Below are 18,557 nucleotides of genomic sequence, written 5' to 3'. Positions count from 1 at the left end.
TCACTCATCGTCACGGGCAGGGGCAGCAGCAGAAGCAGGTGGCATCCTAGAGGTGCTTGCGGCTGCAGCTCCGGACGGCTGTGGAGGTGGTGGCGGTGGCATCTCCACCGTCGTCACAGCGGCAGCCGGTGGCGGTGGTGCAGGCTGACGGTCGTCACGTCTCACGAGGTCGTGGAGCTCGTAGTACAGGCGGAGGTAATCGCTGAGGGGCTGCACATAGTCGTCGAAGCTGAGTTCTTCCATGTCGTCGAGGACGCTGTCGCCTTCCAGGGTCATCTTTTTTGGCTCCGCGGGCGGGGACAGCTCAACGCTCTGCTCCACGGCGTCCTTCAGGTTGCTCGTCGGGAACGTCGTCCTTGTGGAATTTCCTGAGCCACGAGAAATTAATTTCGTTGTTTTCATAATCTCAAAGGGACAGCAGTCAGATGCAACAAATAGGAAAAAAACGGGTAATAACTATTGATTTGGGATGTTATGAAGGCTGGAAGGGAGAGGGGAGAACAATTTCCACAAGGTCACTAAGCTAAACCTTGTCATGTTGGCATTCATGCATTTTTAAGAAATAAAGTGGGTAATCGAATGGTGTTTCGAAAATAACTTGAGTTATATCTGGGTTATTTCAGATCTTTCATGCATCTAGCTAGCTAGGACTCTCACACCCACTGTGCGTGTGAGTTCCAATCACAGTGGGGCTCTAGCACACAAACAGTTCTTTTCTTTTGGCACTACGAGACCAACATAGCAATCCTTTTTTCATGAGCCATATGATTCCTTGGAAAAGTTTCTTTAACTTGGAATCATGTACAGGTAGCGGTAAATGAAAAAAAATTCTAAAGTTTGCAATCCTGTAATAAAAAAACCACTAGAGAAAAGAAGATAAAGATATTTTTTGAATAAAAAGCACTCTCAAATCACGCGGGAACCGAACAACTGCTGAGGTAATGCTTGAAAATAATATTTCCATGGATGTCAGCAGATTCAATTCATATATAATATATATATAATCTTTAGAATTAAGAGGTAACTTTTGTTTCCCCTTGATATTAGTTTTACCTTCTCTTGCGTTGTTGCCATGGTCGTTTGCTTGGTTTCTTCCTTCCATCTCTGCCTCTCTCTCCTATGTTTTCCCTTATGCAGTTGTGCTTTGCCATTCATGGCCTTTATACAGGCAGGGTGATGGGTGACATTAAGTCTGCCAGGCAAAAATTAATTAGTTTCCACACAATGGAAGCGATATACATGTCGTAATTAATACGTGCCTGCCTATCCTACCAAATATAAGAAACTAATTAAAACCGGTCAATTAATAAGTAATAATTAATATGATAGCTATGTGTGAACCCTACCACTGTCAGCCTCTGTCGAGGCGGTGGTGGCTGCCCTCCCTACCGAAGATGGTTGGGATCTCTCGTGGGCGTGAGCTGGTGCACCAGCCCGTGGGATAACGGCAGTTACGCATTGAGAAGTTGGGTCGGTGCACCAAGTTCGTGGTCGCAGTAGGTAGCAGCTTCCTCGCAGCTTGCACAATGGTGGTTGTTAGTGTTTGGGCATGCCCAAGTGTTGCGGCATGCATACGTGTATCCATGATGGTCGTGGCATAGTGGCACGTGGTGGTTCACACGATTCAGATCTAGGGGTACCCGTGCGGATCCGTCGTAAAGGCTTGCGGGCAGTGCAATGGCTGTATAGGTCGTGCTAGGGTTGCTGTCCGCTGGGGTTGGAACAGTGGATGAAGTTGACATGAGCTTCAAGGCATGCACACAACTAGAAGGTGATGGGTTGTCGGTTAGTAATTAATGGTGGTTAGCTTTTTCGATTGGAATGTCAACACGAGAGGTGAGTGTACGGAAACCTAGCACCGGCTACGATGTCATCCTTGGACATCATTCCCCTCCATGGGGGCGCTTTTGGGCGAACCCAGGAATCTGAGGCCCCGGTGCTAAACATGAAACGTGGCGTCATATTTTTAAAATCCCTATGATAGAAACATATTTCTGTATAACCTTTATCTTAATACTATTTCTAGGTGATCTATCTAAGTTGGCATCAACCCAATAATCAGCATAGACAATGACTTAATCACTATCATTACCAAGATTAATTTGCCCCAATCAATTTCCGCAGGCTAGTCTCAACATTGTTAGTGTCGTCATTGTGGCCCTTGTTAACATTAGCATTTTTGGTGTTTGAATTTAAGAAGTGATTTCATCCTGGCAACTGATACACGTACTTAACTAAATTTTGGGGGGGCCAAAAAATGAGGGGCCATGTTCCCTCGCCCATCATGCACTTGCTAATATAGCGAGCTGACCTCTCCCTCGTCATCAGGGTCTTGACCGGGCTCTCCGTCTGAAAACTCAAGTTCTAGTCTTCACCGGAGCAGGCGGCGATGGTGTTATCCTCGATACCTTCTCGGAGTCATCATTTTGGAGATCTGGTAAATCGTCGAACAACAAGGGTGTGTGTTTCTTCACATGATTTCCTCGCCTACTGGGTCAGGTGTACGTTGCCATGGCGGTGTTTGCTTAAGCGTTATGAACGGATCCACCTTAAGCTCCATGGGGGCTAATGCCCCCACTCAATTATGGGCATACCAAAGAAAATCTTAGATTTTCATCATTTATCGATGCCTCCTCTAATTTAAATTATAGTTGCTTAAGAGTATCTAATTGCCCCCTAGCTCTTAACTTTTTTTCCTGGCTCCGCCTATGAAGTGCCGGCTCTGGTCGCTTGGATGACATTAATTTATGTTTCCTCGTCTGGTAGACGGAGAGGTTCTTAGAGTTAATCTTGAGTTTGAGTCTAAATAGATTTCTTAATTTGATTCGTAGTGTGCATGTCCAGGAGAGTCATGTCCGATTGTAACCAGGTTAGGATTTGGTGTGCACAGCTTTGCATAGCATGGTAATTGTCGAGTCCATGTAGGTTTAGAACTGGAGTCCGGTTAGTACTAGAATCAGGTGACGTCGGCTGTTAGGTTTGATGCGTATATATACACATCAACGGATGTAGCCTTGTAATCAAGGTCGTGAGAGTATTGAGTTAAGAAGAAATAAAAAGAAGACAGGGCTCAACAGGTGCATTTGGCCATAATACGGTGATACTCATGTGCGTGTGCATCTTCATGTGATTGATCTTTGGGCAAACCAAACATTTGGTATCAGAGCCAAGTTCAAGATTTGAAGATGTGCTTGTCCCGGGGAGGCGATGCCCTAGAACCTCGAGGCGGGCAAAGGCGGTGAAGTGGCGTCCGCGGATTAGATTGGGCGATCTGCGGCTTTGTGCCGGAGTAGAGTTCAGCGGATTGGATCGAGTGTCATGGCGGTGGGCCGATCTCTTAGTAATGGGGGATCATAGTACTGATCGTCGAAAAGTACTCGGCATCAGGGCAAACTGTCTTCGGCAAGCTCGTTGAGAAGTTATGTGTGTCCAGATCAGCGTCTATGAGTCGTAGTTGTGTCCAAGTGCTCATCTGTGTGAGGCTCTATTGCAGTGGAAGTGCGTCATGGTCGAAGGTTGTCCGGTATGGTGTGTCATCAGAGCAAGAGATGTATGTGCGTGCAGACAAGGTGGCATGGTCATCTGCGTGTCCCGATGAGAAGATCAAGCTTGGAATGTGGTGGGAACGTGACCAGTTTAGTTGAGTTCCGGTTTGAGATTAATGATGTGTCTAATCTGCACGTAGCACGCGAGATGTGTCCGCGTGGGTTGGTAATCCGAATCATGCGTTGAGCTAAGTCAACGAGTCGTGATGTTAAAGAGAGACAAGATCAGGGGGAGCGCAGAAGACAACAACTTAAAGATTAGGGAGGGGGGGGGGGTTCGCAACAGGTTTTCAAATCTTGAACTTGGCTCTGATACCAAATGTTGGGTTTGCCCAACAGACGTGGCTTCCCGGATACCGTTCCGGTGGTAAAGGGTATGCCTATGAAGTGACCCTGGATTTGAATGTTTTGATATTGCAAACATACTTTCGACATATTACAAGCAAGCATATTTTTTTGTACATACACAAGTACGTTATCACTACTACAAAACGAGGTATAGGTGACGGCCTATCAGTGGTGGGCGGGACGGACCCGCTACTGATGACAAACATCACCATCGGTCGCTTGTCAGCCCACTACTGATGAATAGACAGGGGGCCGCCCATCTTCACCCCGCCTAACATCAGTGACGGGCGGGTGTCGTGCCTGCCACTGATGTTCTATCATTCGTGGCGAGACTTATCAGTGGCGGTCGCTCATGGCCCGCCCGCCCCTGATGTGTTATATATCACTCGCGGTCGCCCGCGACTGTTGGCGAGTGATACACGGCTTAGCTTCATGGGCGGTCGTTTTAAGTGCGACAGATACTGATGATCCGCGCAATTTAAATAGTTCGGACAGAGCCGCAGCTGGTCGCGCTGCGCGTCTTCACGGACCAGCTGCGGTCACTTCCGCTTCCGGCACCGTCAAAGCCCTAGCAAAATCAACCATGGCGACGGCGCCCAACAGGTAGCTCTCCTCTTCTTCCTCTCTCCCCCAGCCGCATGTCTTCTTTTCTTCCTTCAATTAAGCTCCGATCCATTATTTTGCGTGCTAGCTCGGCCGCCGGCCGCCATGAATTCCCTCTCTAGAGCTCTATTTCTCTCTCTCTCCCCTCCCTTGCGAGCTCTCTCCTCCCTCCCCTCTGTTTCCCCACCCCGATCTCTCTCTGTCTCTCTCTCTCTCTCTGGCCTTTAGCTAGCTACATTCGGCCGCCGGCCGCCGTTGAAGCTCCATTTTTTTAGGTCCGCCTGCCGGCCAAATTGCACCCTCCTCGTCGTCGCCCCGAGCTTCCCTCTCCCTTGCGAGCTCTTGCTCCGGCCTCCAATTTATCTCCGAATATCCCCAATTTCAAACTCCCTAGCTCCAAATTTCAAATTCCTAGTTAACCCCTTAACCCCCCCCCCTTTTAACCGCCTTAATCCCCTTGTTAATTATTAGCCTAACTATTTTGCTTTGTGTTTTTCTTGTGAATTGTCTTGTAGATCAAAGGACCGTTGTTGGATGTAATGCAAGGAAATGCTAGTTGGATAACTGAATGGACGATCTTTTTTGAAGTCGCCAAAGCTAATATGGAAATAAAAGGCCTTGGGATGATGTGTTGCCATGTCGCAAATGTGGAAACACATCCATGATGAAGCCAAAGATGTTCAGATGCACGTGCTGGCATCGGATTTTGTGGAAGGTTATTCACGCTGGACTTCTCACGAGGAGGATGCGGTGGATGTCAGTAGCGGCAGCGAAGATGATCATGGCATGCAATATGATCTGGCAGATGATTCCGAGGAGGAAGTAATGGTCGATGATCAGGAGGTGAATGTGGAAGGTGAAGGAGCTCCACGTGGCAGGATTGACAAAATGCTAGATGGCCCGTAACTACGAGACCAGCTGGAGGACTCCGACGATGAGACAGAGTATATGAAGTTCAAAAAAATGGTGGAGGACGCAAACACACCCTTGTATGATGGAGCTGGCGAAGGAAAAAACGTGTTCGAAGTAACGCTCGAACTTCTGTGGCTGAAGACAGCATCATGCTGGTCAGACAAGGGCTTCACGGAATTGTTGAGTTACCTTGCTTCGGTTTTTGCACAGCCAAACAAGTTGCCTAAGAGCACATACAAGGTGAAGAAGATTACATTCCCACTTGGATTAGATTACGTGAAACATCATTCATGTCCAAACGACTGCATGGTATACATTGAAGAGTACGAGAACCATGAGAGTTGCCACATATGCGGTGCATCGAGATACAAGAAGAAAAATGCCAGAGCTGGCAAAGACGATGGGGAAGAAGTGATGAAGGGTAGGCCAGCAAAGTCTGTCTAGTATCTTTCGTGCGGTGGCCGATTTGAGCGTTGGATTCAGAACCTTAAGGACACGAGGTATCTCATCCATCACGATCCGGCCCAGGTGTCAATCGATCCTGACGGCCACTACCGTAAGGAGGAACCTGGGGTCCTAAGACACCCTGCTGATGGGACTCAATGGTGGAACTTTTGACACGACATTTCCAGATTTCGGCGAGGAGCCCAGAAACCTGAGGCTCGGTCTGACGGGATAAATCCTTTCGGAAACATGAACAGCAAGCACAGCACATGGCCAGTGATCTTGTTTGTCTACAACCTTCCTCCATGGTTAATCATGAAGAGGAAGTATATCCACATGTGCATGCTCATAGAGGGTCCAAAGCAGCCGGGAGCTGACCTAAATGTGTATCTACAGGAAGTGAAGAATGAGCTGAAGCAGCTTTGGAACCCTGACATAGTGGTTTTGGACGCAAATAGGAGGGAGTACTTCACGCTGAGAGCAGCGCTGCTGGCTTGCGTGCATGACTACTCCCCGAATGGAAATACTTCATGCCAGGTGACACATGGCTACAAGGCCTATACAAAGTGCTGGGAAAACACGACATCACCGAAGTTGCCCGCTTCATCCAAAATTGTTTACATGGGCCACCGAAAGTGGTTGGATGCTAAAGACCCTTGGAGAGATGACAAGGAAAGCTTCATTGGGAAGACGAAGCACGGGACAACGCTGAAGGAGAAGTCTGGTCGGCAAATCTTAGAAATTGTGAACGATCTGGAAGTTGTCCTCGGAAAGATTGCTGCGAAGATACATAAGGAACCGGAAGGCGTCGTGTGGAAAAGGAGGTTTGTATTTTGGGACCTGGAGTATTGGCCACATTTAGAATGCGGTCACAGCATAGATGTGATGCACATAGAAAAAAACGTATGCGATAGCCTGCGGGGTGCTGATGAACATTTCAGAGAAGACGAAAGATGGACCCAATGCACGGAAGGACTTGGAACTAATGTCTATTAGAAAAAGAGCTGTGGGGCAAGAACAAGTGTCGACAGTAGACAAGAATGGTTTTGTGACGGTGACCACGCGATGTCGTCTTGCCTGTTACAATCTGTAAAAAGACGAGTTGCATAGAATGTGCCAGTGCCTGCAGGGCATTAAAGTGCCATTGAACTACTCGTGGAGCATCAAGCATCTAGCTGACATGAAGAGTCACAAACTATCTGGCATGAGGTCTCACGACTGCCATGTCATACTCAATTAGTTACTTCCAGTCGCAATCAAAGGTATCATGGAGACAATCATGAAGCTTTGCGACTTCTTTGACATCATTTCGTAGAAGTCAATCATCGTAAATGATGCTTGTTACTACAGAACAGTATGATACAAATTCTGGTGCGAATTTGAGATGTTCTTGCCTCCGACATTCTTCGATATCATGGTCCATCTAATGATCCACATATGCGATGAGATCTTGTCCCTAGGGCCCTCGTTCCTGCATCGATGTATGGTTATGAAGCGCTACATTCGTACAGATCGTGTCCGGAAGGTAGCATCGTGAAAGGCTTTAGGGCAGAAGAGTGCATCGAGTTCTGCACGGATTGGTTGGCAGATCAGAAATCAATAAGTGTTCCCGAATCACGGCAATAGGGCAAGCTAGATGGCGAAGGTGGCCTTGGACATACATACCTTAATGTGTATGAAAGAGAAAGGGAAGCTAGCTTTGAAAGAACACATTTGGTTGTGTTGAATTGTCAATTGTTGCCTGCCATATCAGGAAATGCACATGGAACAGCTGCGAAATGAAAACCCTAAAAGAGGAGAAGTCTGGATCCACTGGGAGTACAATAAAACATTCGCAGCGTGGCTGAAGAATTATTAGTACGGCTGGGAGACGACCAATGAATCCGAAGATACGATTGCATGTTTATCACGGGAACCTCATGCCTACCACGCCTCTACTTGGCAGTCATATGCGATCGACGGCTCTACCTTCTACACCGCGTCTCAGGACCGTAAAAGCACGTATCAAAATAGTGGTGTAGTCATGACTTCTCAGACCGCGACCGACAACAATAGCAAAACCAAAGCATTCTTCGGCGTTATCGAAGAGATCTGGGAATTGAAGTACTCGATCACAAAGAGCCCATTGTTCCGTGTAAGATGGACCAAAGGTGACAAAACAGAAAGTCACAGGTTCACGACGATGGTGCTACCTCCTGAGATCCCTCGTGAACAAGTTGACGTGAGAAAAATCCCAGCAAGAGAGAAACCATGGGTCTTTGCTAAACAATGCAAGCAGGTATTCTACATACGGCCCGACAAATAAAGGCCACATCGTCGTCTGAGGAGGGAAAAGAAGCATTGTTGGAGTGGACGGAGTTACTTCACAAGAAGACTACGATGGTTTCCATGATCCGACGACCGCCGCAGATGATGAAGAAGCTAGCGGAACGCACAATCGAAACGAGGAAAAGGAGAGGGAAAAGAAGCATTGATAGGAACGAGAAACCACAAAAAGCCTACCTCAGAAGCACCGCGAGGAGTGAAGTAATGACTTACCGAAGGAAGGAGACGGCCTAGTAGTTACATTGTAATGTACTTGTATTGAATTTGAGTGCAAACTTGTACTAATGAAATTATGTGATCGATGTACTTTCGTGTACGCATGTTAGTACATGGCTTTGTCACTCCCAAAAATTCAATCCAAAATTATAGGTATTATGTGATGAATTTTTTAAATTTAATTTAGCACAAATAACACTGAAAATGCATGAATTTATTCATCAAACTTTAATTGTTTTTGTTTCATCTCTTGAATGTGACAAGTCCATGTCCTAAAACACTCAAAAGGACAGGTTTTAAATTTTTTAAACGTTCCTATAATATTTTATGAATTCAATAGCAGTGCCTAATATGTACGTCGGTGGCGGGCGTTTTCTTAGTCGACCGTTGCTAATGAGTACCACATATCAGTGGCGGGCGTGGTGTTAGTCGCCCATTACCGATGAGTTCATATCAGTGGCGGGCGTTGTGTTAGCCGCCCGTTACTGATGAATAGCACATATCAGTGGCGGACGTTTTGTTAGTCGCCTGTTACAGATGTGTTTCAGCATATAAAAAGAACGATGCAAACCCAAGCCCGTCATTCTTCTTGCCCGCGCGTTGTCTACACAGCCGACCAGCAGTGGGCTCTAACCTCTCGCGGACGAGGCCCTGCCGGATATATATCCGCGCCGCCGCCGTCGTCGACCCCGCGCCGCCCTCGCCCTCCTCCTCCTCCTCCGCGCTGCTGCCCCAAGCCCTCGCCCTCCTCCGCCCCCGAACCCCCGGCCTCCTCCACCCCCGAGCGCTGCCTCGGCCCTTGACGCCCTTCAATTCTAGGTTAGTGAAATTTCTTCAAATTTCCTTAAAGTGGAATGTAAATGTGAAATTTTTTGTTAGCTCCTCCTGTTTACATATGATGTGAATTTGTTAGCTGCTGCTTATCATGTTAGTGAAATTTCGTCAAATTTCTTCAAAATGGAATGTAAAACCCTATTCTAGAAATGAAAAAACCCCTATAATAATAGATGATGTGAAAAATTTGTTAGCTTCTGCTCTTTACATATGATGTGAAAAATATATTGCTGCTGTTTACATATAGCTATTCACATATATGTTGGTGCAGTCATGTCATTTTTTATATGATGCTCATGTGAATTGTAGGCCTGACCATCATGTCGGGTCATTGGAGAAGGGGCCGGCCATTGTGCCGAGGGGGTACATATGCGGGTGGGATTTTTATACAGGTTTCTAACTCCCAGTAGACAAAATTTGCTAGTTTTTTTTAGCATAGGTCATGCTGAAATTTTCGGCCGCTATATATTTGATGGTTTTGATGGCATATGTACGAAATGGGCAAGAGTAGCCAGAAATCAGTTCTTGAGGAAGTAGCTCGCGAGGAAGTAGATCGAAACGAGGAAGTAGCTCCTGAAGAGTCTTCATCGAGATCGCAAGCTGCCAGCTCTGGCGATGATAGCTCTGGTTCAGAAGAGCAAGACAATGAGCGACGGGTGGAAGACGGTAATTCACAGCCAACTGCTTCTACGGCTAAGAAGCCAAGGAAGAAGACGTCGAGGGGGAGTCACAACTTGAGGGAGTTTTGCTACGTCGTCATCACTAGGTATTCTGATAGAGGCCGCTCAGTGTCGCCGGTGAAGGCATAGAAGATCTTCTCAAACACCTATGGACCTATTGCTCGTAAACATTGTAAAATCACTGACGAGTGGAATGACATCAATGATGTCGTTAGAAACGTCCGCATGACGGACGTTGAAAAGAGGTTCCATGTCAGTGATGAGTGGAGGGAGCGATTTCAAGCGGCGGCCAATATAGCATTGCGGAATGGTCTTGCTACTTGGAAAACCACCGCTAGAAAGTGGCTGGACAAACCCTATGAGTTGCTCAAGAAGAAATGGCCGCAGATAATTGATGAGGCCCAATGGGAACAATTCAAGAAGGAATCGATTAACCCTGCCTTCATTGCGAAGAGTGAACGTATGAGGGCATTGCGTGCAATGAAACCGTTCAACCACAGGCTAGGGAGTGGAGGGAAAGAGAGGAAGAGGAAGGTCTGGAGCAAGCAGGACCGTCAGCTCGAGGCGTTAGGGAGGGTGCCTCCAGTGCATGACATGCTGCAGGATCCATGTGCTATGCACGTCAGCACATGACACCAGAGGAGTGGGTGGGCAATGAGCCGATGCAAGAGCCTGTTAAAATTTTTACGGTAAGAGTTCATGTGCTTTCGTTTTCGGCGTTAATTATGACACTCATCCATATATACTCACATTGGTCCTATCTTATGATAACAAGAAAATGCCCACAAATGGGAGGAGAATAAGGCAAAGTCAGACTGCTCCGGCGACTCTGTGCAGAGCAAGAGGAGGAGTCGGCTGTGACCGCCGGCTTGCAAAATGCTGAGCACACGGGCCGTGTACTCGGGGAAGGCGAAGGTGCATGCTGGGATGATTATTTCCCGCCTGCTTCGAAGCGAAGCATGGTCCAGAAAAGGATCGCCACTGATTCTGAAATAATAGAACAAGCTAAGGCAGTGGCGCGAGTGGAGGTGCGAGAGGAGGGAAGTTTGGTATCAAGACAATTTGCAGTGCATGACGTCCATCAGTTGGTGTCGGCATTGGCCAAAGAGCACCCCGTCCTTCAAGGCATATTTGGGCAAGGAATGGATGGTCCGAGGAACCTCCTTCCTGCTCTTCCTCCTCTTCCCCATGAAAGAGCACCCCGCTGAGGTGCAGCGCCACCTCCGACACATATTTGGACGAAGAAGACAACTATACCCCAGGTTACAGCCCAGCTCCTAGCATGGACAACCCCCCCGCTAGCCAACCGGACCCAAGCGAGGGCATCCAGGATAACGATCTGGGTCCGAGCGACAACATCCCAGTAAGCATGCTTTTCGAACTCTTTTCATTCCTTACCTTCGTGAATTAAGCTCTTACGCACATGCCTTCTGTTGTTACGCGCAGGCATCGGGGAAGTATCGTATTCACGTAGACAAGCCTGGGAAGCCTGTAGGCGCCATTGGCCGCCTGATGCCCAGAGAATCACCGCCATTGGTACACGACATTCTTATGAACGACACACAAGTGAGTGTGATGGTGGACTCCGTCGTCGAGGAGCATCATGATTATGCTATCCTGCTACCTCCGAAGGAAGGTGTGAACATCCTAGGCGGTTGTCCAAACTACCGCATAATGTGGCCTAGGAGCCTGGTATCTCTCTACAACCAAAGCCGCCCCTCTTTGACTCCATTCCCTCCGCCCACAAAGGTACTCCTCAATCTCCGCTCAGCCTTTCCCCTAGGATACTGCCTCCTGTCAATGACGGCGGAGATGAAGAGCGGGCGTGGTCGTTGCCTTCACAGCTAAAAGATAGCCAAACCACAGGGTCGGCAAAGGCTGGTAGCATCCCTCCTAGCTTCTCTCTCTTGGGCGCCGCTGAGTCCATGGGTGGCCGCAAGATCGACGACAAGTAAAAGGCAGGGGAGCAAAAACATTGGGACAATAGGAGGAAACATAAAAAGAGGGGGCGCAGCGGCAGGACCATCAAAGACTCCTCGAAGGACAAATCTGATGTTAGAGAACCGCCCTATGTGCCTGACATAATTGGAAATTGGGAAGACAATAGGACTGATGTTATACTGAAGAACCCCTGTGAAGGCGAGAAATTGGACGACGGATCCTATTTCATGGCTAGGGAGGGCTCCTGGGTGCTTATTTTCTACCCTGGAAGACCGATGGTCATCGAAAATGACCTCAGACGTCTGTCAAGAGAAATGCAAGAGCTTCATCATTTGTACATGCAGGCATCAGCTGGTTCCCAACAGCATGCCCAACAAATCAATGTTTGAATCCCAAAATACTATTGCTTCTATAACGTATCAGATGGGGGCATTCAAAAACATGATATGACCATTGGTGTGGAGTTCAACGAATTGTTCCACCTCTTCAACCGCCAAAAGCTTGAAGCCAACCTGTTAAGAGTGTGGTGTGCCTACCAAATAAGGGAAGCCTTGCGACTAGAGACAACAAAAGTAGCCATATGTCGGAGCACGGGTCTCCGGCACCGGGGATGCCGAGCACCCCCTTTTTGGTTTGGTGGAGGGCAAGGCGATTGCTCTGGCGATCGCCGACGTGACCAAAGACACGAGGTGTCGACGCGTGAGTTTACCCAGGTTCGGGCCACCCGGAGGTGTAACACCCTACGTCCTGCTCTGTGATGTATTCACGAGAATGTGTGTGTTTACAGGTTGCCCCGGGGTGTTTTCGGGGGAGCTACTTGTTCTCCTAAGAGAATTTGCTGTGAACAGGAGCAATACTCCTTGCTACTACTAATGGTGGGTCTAACTGGAACCCTTTGACCGGTGGCATTGGTCCTCCTTTTATAGACAAGGGGATACCACATGTGCCGATGCATGTAGCACGACACGTTTCCTACACGCATGTCATTGCCACAGGAATTACATTACTGTTGATCCACGCTGGGCGCCATGAAGCGCCCGGGCCACTGTACACGGTAGATAAAAATGGATTATAGGGTAGGCGCTCTAGCCTTGTTGAGCAAGACTAGCCCTGCCGATGTGACTCCTGTCGGTGCATTAAATGCACTGCGTCCGCTCGCTCGTCCTGACTTCACTGTTCCGCGGGCCCCACCTGCATGCCCGAGCGCGGGTTGCTGGGGAGCTCCTTCCCGGCTAGCGCACCCGGCTAGTTGCCGGGGCATCGTTCCTTCCACTTCCCGGGACCAGAGTTCCCGGGTACCCATCGAAGCGGGTGTTTCTCCTGTTCCGGCCCTTGGCTTTGTCTTCGCCAACGACCGTCTCCTTGAGGCGGGCTTCCCGGGCCTATCGTTCCCGGGAGGCCAATCCTGGCGGGGCTTTGTCACTCGCGACCCACGTGTCCCGTATCAGTGGGACCCCATGGGCCACTGGTACGCCACCATACTTGACCCCGTGGTGTTCAACTACAATGACATCAGTCTAGAGGCAAAAATGGAGCATTCAAGAGATCTCGTGCTGAAATACATGCAGGCCTATCTGAATAAATACTGTGACAGCGAATATATCCTCTTCTTCGTTAATGTGGGGTAAGTTGAATTATATGCCACTTTTTGTTTCTCTAATTCAGTCCTATTTCTTATACACCCTTGCTAAAGTTTGGTTCTCTTGAAAACCGAGACGATTGGGTGACAATAGCCTTGATTTTGCCTTGGTTCTCGGTAAACTATTTTGATCCACTACTAACACGAAGGGTGCTCGAGGTCGCTACTGGAAACCAATCAAAACACTCATTGACACTGCTTGGAAATGTGCGAGATTTGAAAATTTAGCTGGCAAAGGCTATGGCGAGCAGCTTCACCACAACCACAAGTTCCCCTGCAATCAATAGCCGCTCGGCACTGTGTACTGTGGACACTACTGCTGTCACATCCTTATGGAGAATGCCAGCCTCTCTAAACCTGAGAAGAAGGGGTCAGTCCAGGCTATACCTGGGCATGGGTGGCCCGGCTTGAAGCCCGGTGTACCGGGCTAGGCCCATGTTTCACTTTTCTGCCCAAAGCCCATCCCGAAAGCCCAAAATGGCTTAAATTGAGTATTTTTTTAGGAAAAATAGATATAAAAATACATTTATTTATTGTGAAAATAATTATTTTAATGCTTAAAAACCCTATTTTCCGGGCTTCGGGCCGGGCTCGGGCTTCAGGTTTGACTGTCGGGCTTTTATGAAGCCCGGCCCGACCCGGCCCGGCTCAGGGTTTGCCTAGGTATAGTCCAGGCTATGGAAGAGTACTGGCAGCCCCGAATGGTTAATGTACACAGACATAAATGGCTCGTGTATAACATTCAGAGGGAGTTCGCCCATTTCATCAACAACGAGGTTATCAAGCCGAGTGGGGACTTCTTCGAATGCGTGGAACCCGTGATTACTAGGGTTCACCGACAATAAAAGCTTCAAATTTGATTGTGCTAAGAAATTCTTAGACTTTGTAATTAATGTCGTGAAGTGAAGGATGCATGGGATATATATGCATGCTTTGAATAATGTGGCTGTGGTTTTAATTCGAAATACATGTGCTGTTCATATGGTGTGTATTTCTGTTAATATATGTGCTGTATATTCTGTGTTCTGGAATAAATTATTTAATTATTTTTAATTACTGGAAAACGTATCAGTGTCGGTCGCTCGACCGACACCGCGACCGACACTGATACACCCAGCGACCGACATATCATCAGTGTCGGTCACGTTGGCGCCCGATACCGATGTTAGGCATCATCAGTGTCGGGTGGACCGCCCGCCACTGATGATGGAAGTTAGTGGCAAGCGTCCCGCCCGTTAGTGATGCGCTTTTTCGACCGACACGGATAAGCCTTTCTGTAGTAGTGTATGTTGTGATGGTTTTGTGTGTTGCGGGAGATGTTCTGATGCTACAAATGTTATTTTTCGTTGATGCATAAGCTATGTCAAAATGTTGCAAACCGTGATTTTTAACTGCAGGTATTGTGATTGTTTCTCTTTGTGTTTTGTTACAATAAATCGGGATTTATTGCACAGACGATATATATATTTTACGATATGTTGACATGGGTAAAATGTTGCAAAAGGTGTTTTTGAGAGACCAATATTGTTGCAACGATGTTAATTTTTTTTTTGCATACACATAAAAATATGTTTCTTGCGGAAGTTTAATACTCCATCCGATCCATATTACTTGTCGAAATATTACATGTATCTAGACGCTTTTAAACACAGATACATTCATATTTGTGCAAATTTGAGACAAATAATATGGATCAGAGGGAGTATTTAATTTTGACGATCCAATGGAAGAGATTTTGGAGGAACGTAGAAATAAAAACTAGACATTACTGTTTAAAGGAGAGGCTTAATTAGGAGCCCTCCCTTCTCCACCTCTTGCATCGTAGCATACATTGTATTCGCTGGGTGGAGAAGAAATAGCGAAGGAGAGGCGGTGACAAGGGCGCAGGATAGGCGGTGCATGGCAGCAACGGCCGAGGAGGCGCTGGTGGTGTCGTCGTGTTCTAAACTTCAGCACATGAGAACAGAAAGTAGGAACGCGAAGCAACATAGCAACATATAATCGATATTTGATCGGAAGAGATCGATTAATAATGATGGGGATGGGTTGGACCAAAACATGCGTGAGTGTAGTAAGCCGAGACCTCGGCGTATATGGTCGACCGTAAGTGATCGAGTATATATATCTCGGTAAAAAACCAAACCAACTCTATACATTTTATTCATATAAAATTCTTCATTCCTTAATTAATTCCTGTAAAAAAAAGGTTAGTGGTAGAATGATGTATGCAACTGGGGTGGACTGCGTTTTTAGCAGGATCGACTATCAAACAATCAACAACCACAACTAGGAGAAACCAAATTAAGCAACTTTATTAATCGGCGACAATCTTCCAGCGCAGAATCGATAACTGCAGCAGCCAAGACTGCAAGCTAGAATACAAACTAAGGCAACGGAACAACATCGAAGTAAAAGAACACAAACTAGGAACACGGCAAACAACGCCGGAGACAGAAATAAACTTACACACGGCTAGCTAGCGATCAATCGAATGCCTACGACTGTCTAGCTAGCTACTCGATCCTTATTAGAGACGATTAATCGATGATTGAGGATTCTGCTGCTGGGAACCCAACCCAGTGCCTAGCTAGTTCGACGGCGAGCTTCCCTCGTCCCCAACGTCTCAGCGGCTGCTGCCTTCCCCGTCCGCAGGTTTTTCTCCGCGGCTGCTTCCTTCCCCGTCCCCAACGGGGCGCTGTCCACCCAAGGGCGGCGGCGGCGCGCGGACTTGCAATGGCATGGCGCCGATGGCATACCCCTGCTGCTGCACCGGGGCTGGTGGCCGCGGCGCGTACATGGCACCACGCTGCATCTGCATCAGCCCCTGGGCTGCCGCGGCAACAGGCACAGGCACGAGCGGCGGCGCCGGCGCCGGCGCCCTTGGCCCGGTGGCAGCGGCAAGACGATTGTTGACGACGCCGACGCCGTTGTTGTTCTCGATGTCGCGCATGCGCTGCAGGTAGGCCGTGAAGGGCTGGACGTAGTCGTCGAAGCCGAGGTTGTCCATGGCCCAGAGGATGTCCTCGGCGGTGAGGATCTTGCGGCGGCTTTTCAGGCACCGCTCATTGGCCTCGCCCGTGAGGAAGCTGATGAACTCGGACGTGCTCTCCTGGATCAGCTCCTTGGCGTTGTCGGAGATCTTGGCATGGGGAGGGAGCATGCGACGCATGATGCGGGTCACGTTCGCGATCGGCATCAGCCGGTCCTGCTCCCGGACCTCCACCACCGGCGGCACCTCCTCAGGTGCTCCGGTGTTGGGAGCCCCGCCGCTGTTCTCCATGGAGGGAGAAGGTGCTCCGGTGTTGGGAACCTCGCCGTTCTTCTCCATGGGAAGGTGCTAGTCACGCTTTCCTTTAGGGCTTGTGGATGGACTGTGGGGACTGGCCGGGGAGTGAGTGTGGGGAGTGCTGTGCGCTCTTCTTCGCAGATAGCTTACGGTGCTATGCCTTACCTCATGCAGGTAAACCTGTGTAGAACCACATTTACCTTGTGCGCGTGGTCGATGTATCAAATTAGAAGAGGACAAATGGCATGGAGAGACAGCTAGCTCATTACGTCATGTGGTTGTTTGTGGTTTACTGCTTCACTTGACTGGCAAATGTGAAAGCTAGAAGAGGACTGGCTTGCACTGGCGGAGCTAGAGGGGGCGTACCACAATTTTTTTAATTAATACCTTATATGGGAAATTTAGGGTAAAACATCTTCTCTGACCCCTGCAGCTTTCAAGACTAGCAAGAGATTAGTTTACGAGTTTGTCATTCTCTCTGCAAAAGCGCCACATTAGAGCACCAAGGGCCCAGGTCCACCTTGACCGCACACTGCTGCCGACCCCCCTGCCCCCCTTCTCACCGCTGCGGTTCAGAAAGTCATTCTCGTCTAGCTCTGCCACTGCTAGCTGGCTTGCATTCAGTCGCCAGCAAGTAACCTGCTAAAGTAGCACCGCTATATGACGGTTCACGCTAGTAGAGACACTTACCGTCAAGAAATGGTATTGCATAGATGGTCAATAAATGTAAAACATTAATCACAAATAGGAAAAAGATAAATATTAAATAATCATTGCCTCATCTCATAAGCCCCCCTAGGCCACCATCCAAAATAATTAATCATTGCCTCATCTCATAAGCCCCCCTAGGCCACCATCCAAAATAATCATGTGGTTGTTTGCGTTTTTCTGCTTTACTTCACTGGCAAATTTGGACTCGTTTGCATTCAGTAGCCAGCGAGGAGAGTAACTAGTAACCATTGGGAGCCATTCATATGGGATCCAGCTTTGCTAGTCTTTTTAGTTTTGGCCAAAGATGTCGAATATATTGACAACTCATTTAAAAACTTTAATTTATAGCGGTCCGATTTTAGAGTGCATGCACACATCTAAAGTTTTTATTTTGATCATCAAGATCATCAATTACCGATAGTTTGTAGATTATGTCGCATAAAAACTATGCCGGCCATCAATGTCTTTTTTAATACAAATTTAATAGCGCATTGTTTATGGCACACAACACACATAGTATTTGTGCTAGTGGTTAAAGTTGAACTTCAACATAAGCAATCTACCGGGAAAACAGCTCTTTGCCGAGTGCCGAGAACTTTGCCGAGTGTATGCAAACCAGTCCACACATGCCAGGCAAGTGAGGTCGTAAACCGCAAACTTAACAACCTCATGAGTATTTGGTGGCCAGGGAAGGGCTTACGAAATGAGGTAGTAATGAGCTAGCTGTCCATTTGTCCTCTTCTAAATTGAAAAGATATAACATTTAATACTTATTTTTTCCAATATGATTATTTTCAGTATACATCGACCATGTGCACAAGCTAATGTGGCTCTAGACAGGCAGACCTGAGCTAAGGTATAGCACCGTCAAGCTAAGCTAATTAAGCTATCTGCTATTTAATTAACACACGTCAATCTAAACTGGGGTCGTTTTTCTTGCGCGTAGTTCCTGACCGCTGCCACTTACTCCGTCCGTCCAGTTTTAGTGAGCATGAAGATATGTTCTGGTTAAGTGTAACTTGTAGACTAATACTATTTTTGTTGTGTGCCATAAAAAGTGTACTATTAATTTC

General features: G+C 47.7%; 1 protein-coding gene across 1 annotated transcript; it reads right to left on the bottom strand.

Moving 5' to 3' along the window:
- Positions 1-16,815, bottom strand: LOC104582203 (nuclear transcription factor Y subunit B-8). Its single transcript, XM_024457995.1, is given in 3 exon segments — positions 1-405; positions 10,827-10,873; positions 16,416-16,815. Coding segments are annotated over 3 exon segments (852 nt in total).
- Positions 16,816-18,557: the final 1,742 nt, after the last annotated feature.

The sequence above is a fragment of the Brachypodium distachyon genome, chromosome 1 (genome assembly GCF_000005505.3).
Source record: "Brachypodium distachyon strain Bd21 chromosome 1, Brachypodium_distachyon_v3.0, whole genome shotgun sequence".
NCBI lineage: Eukaryota > Viridiplantae > Streptophyta > Magnoliopsida > Poales > Poaceae > Brachypodium > Brachypodium distachyon.
This window is presented reverse-complemented; position numbering and strand designations above follow the sequence as displayed.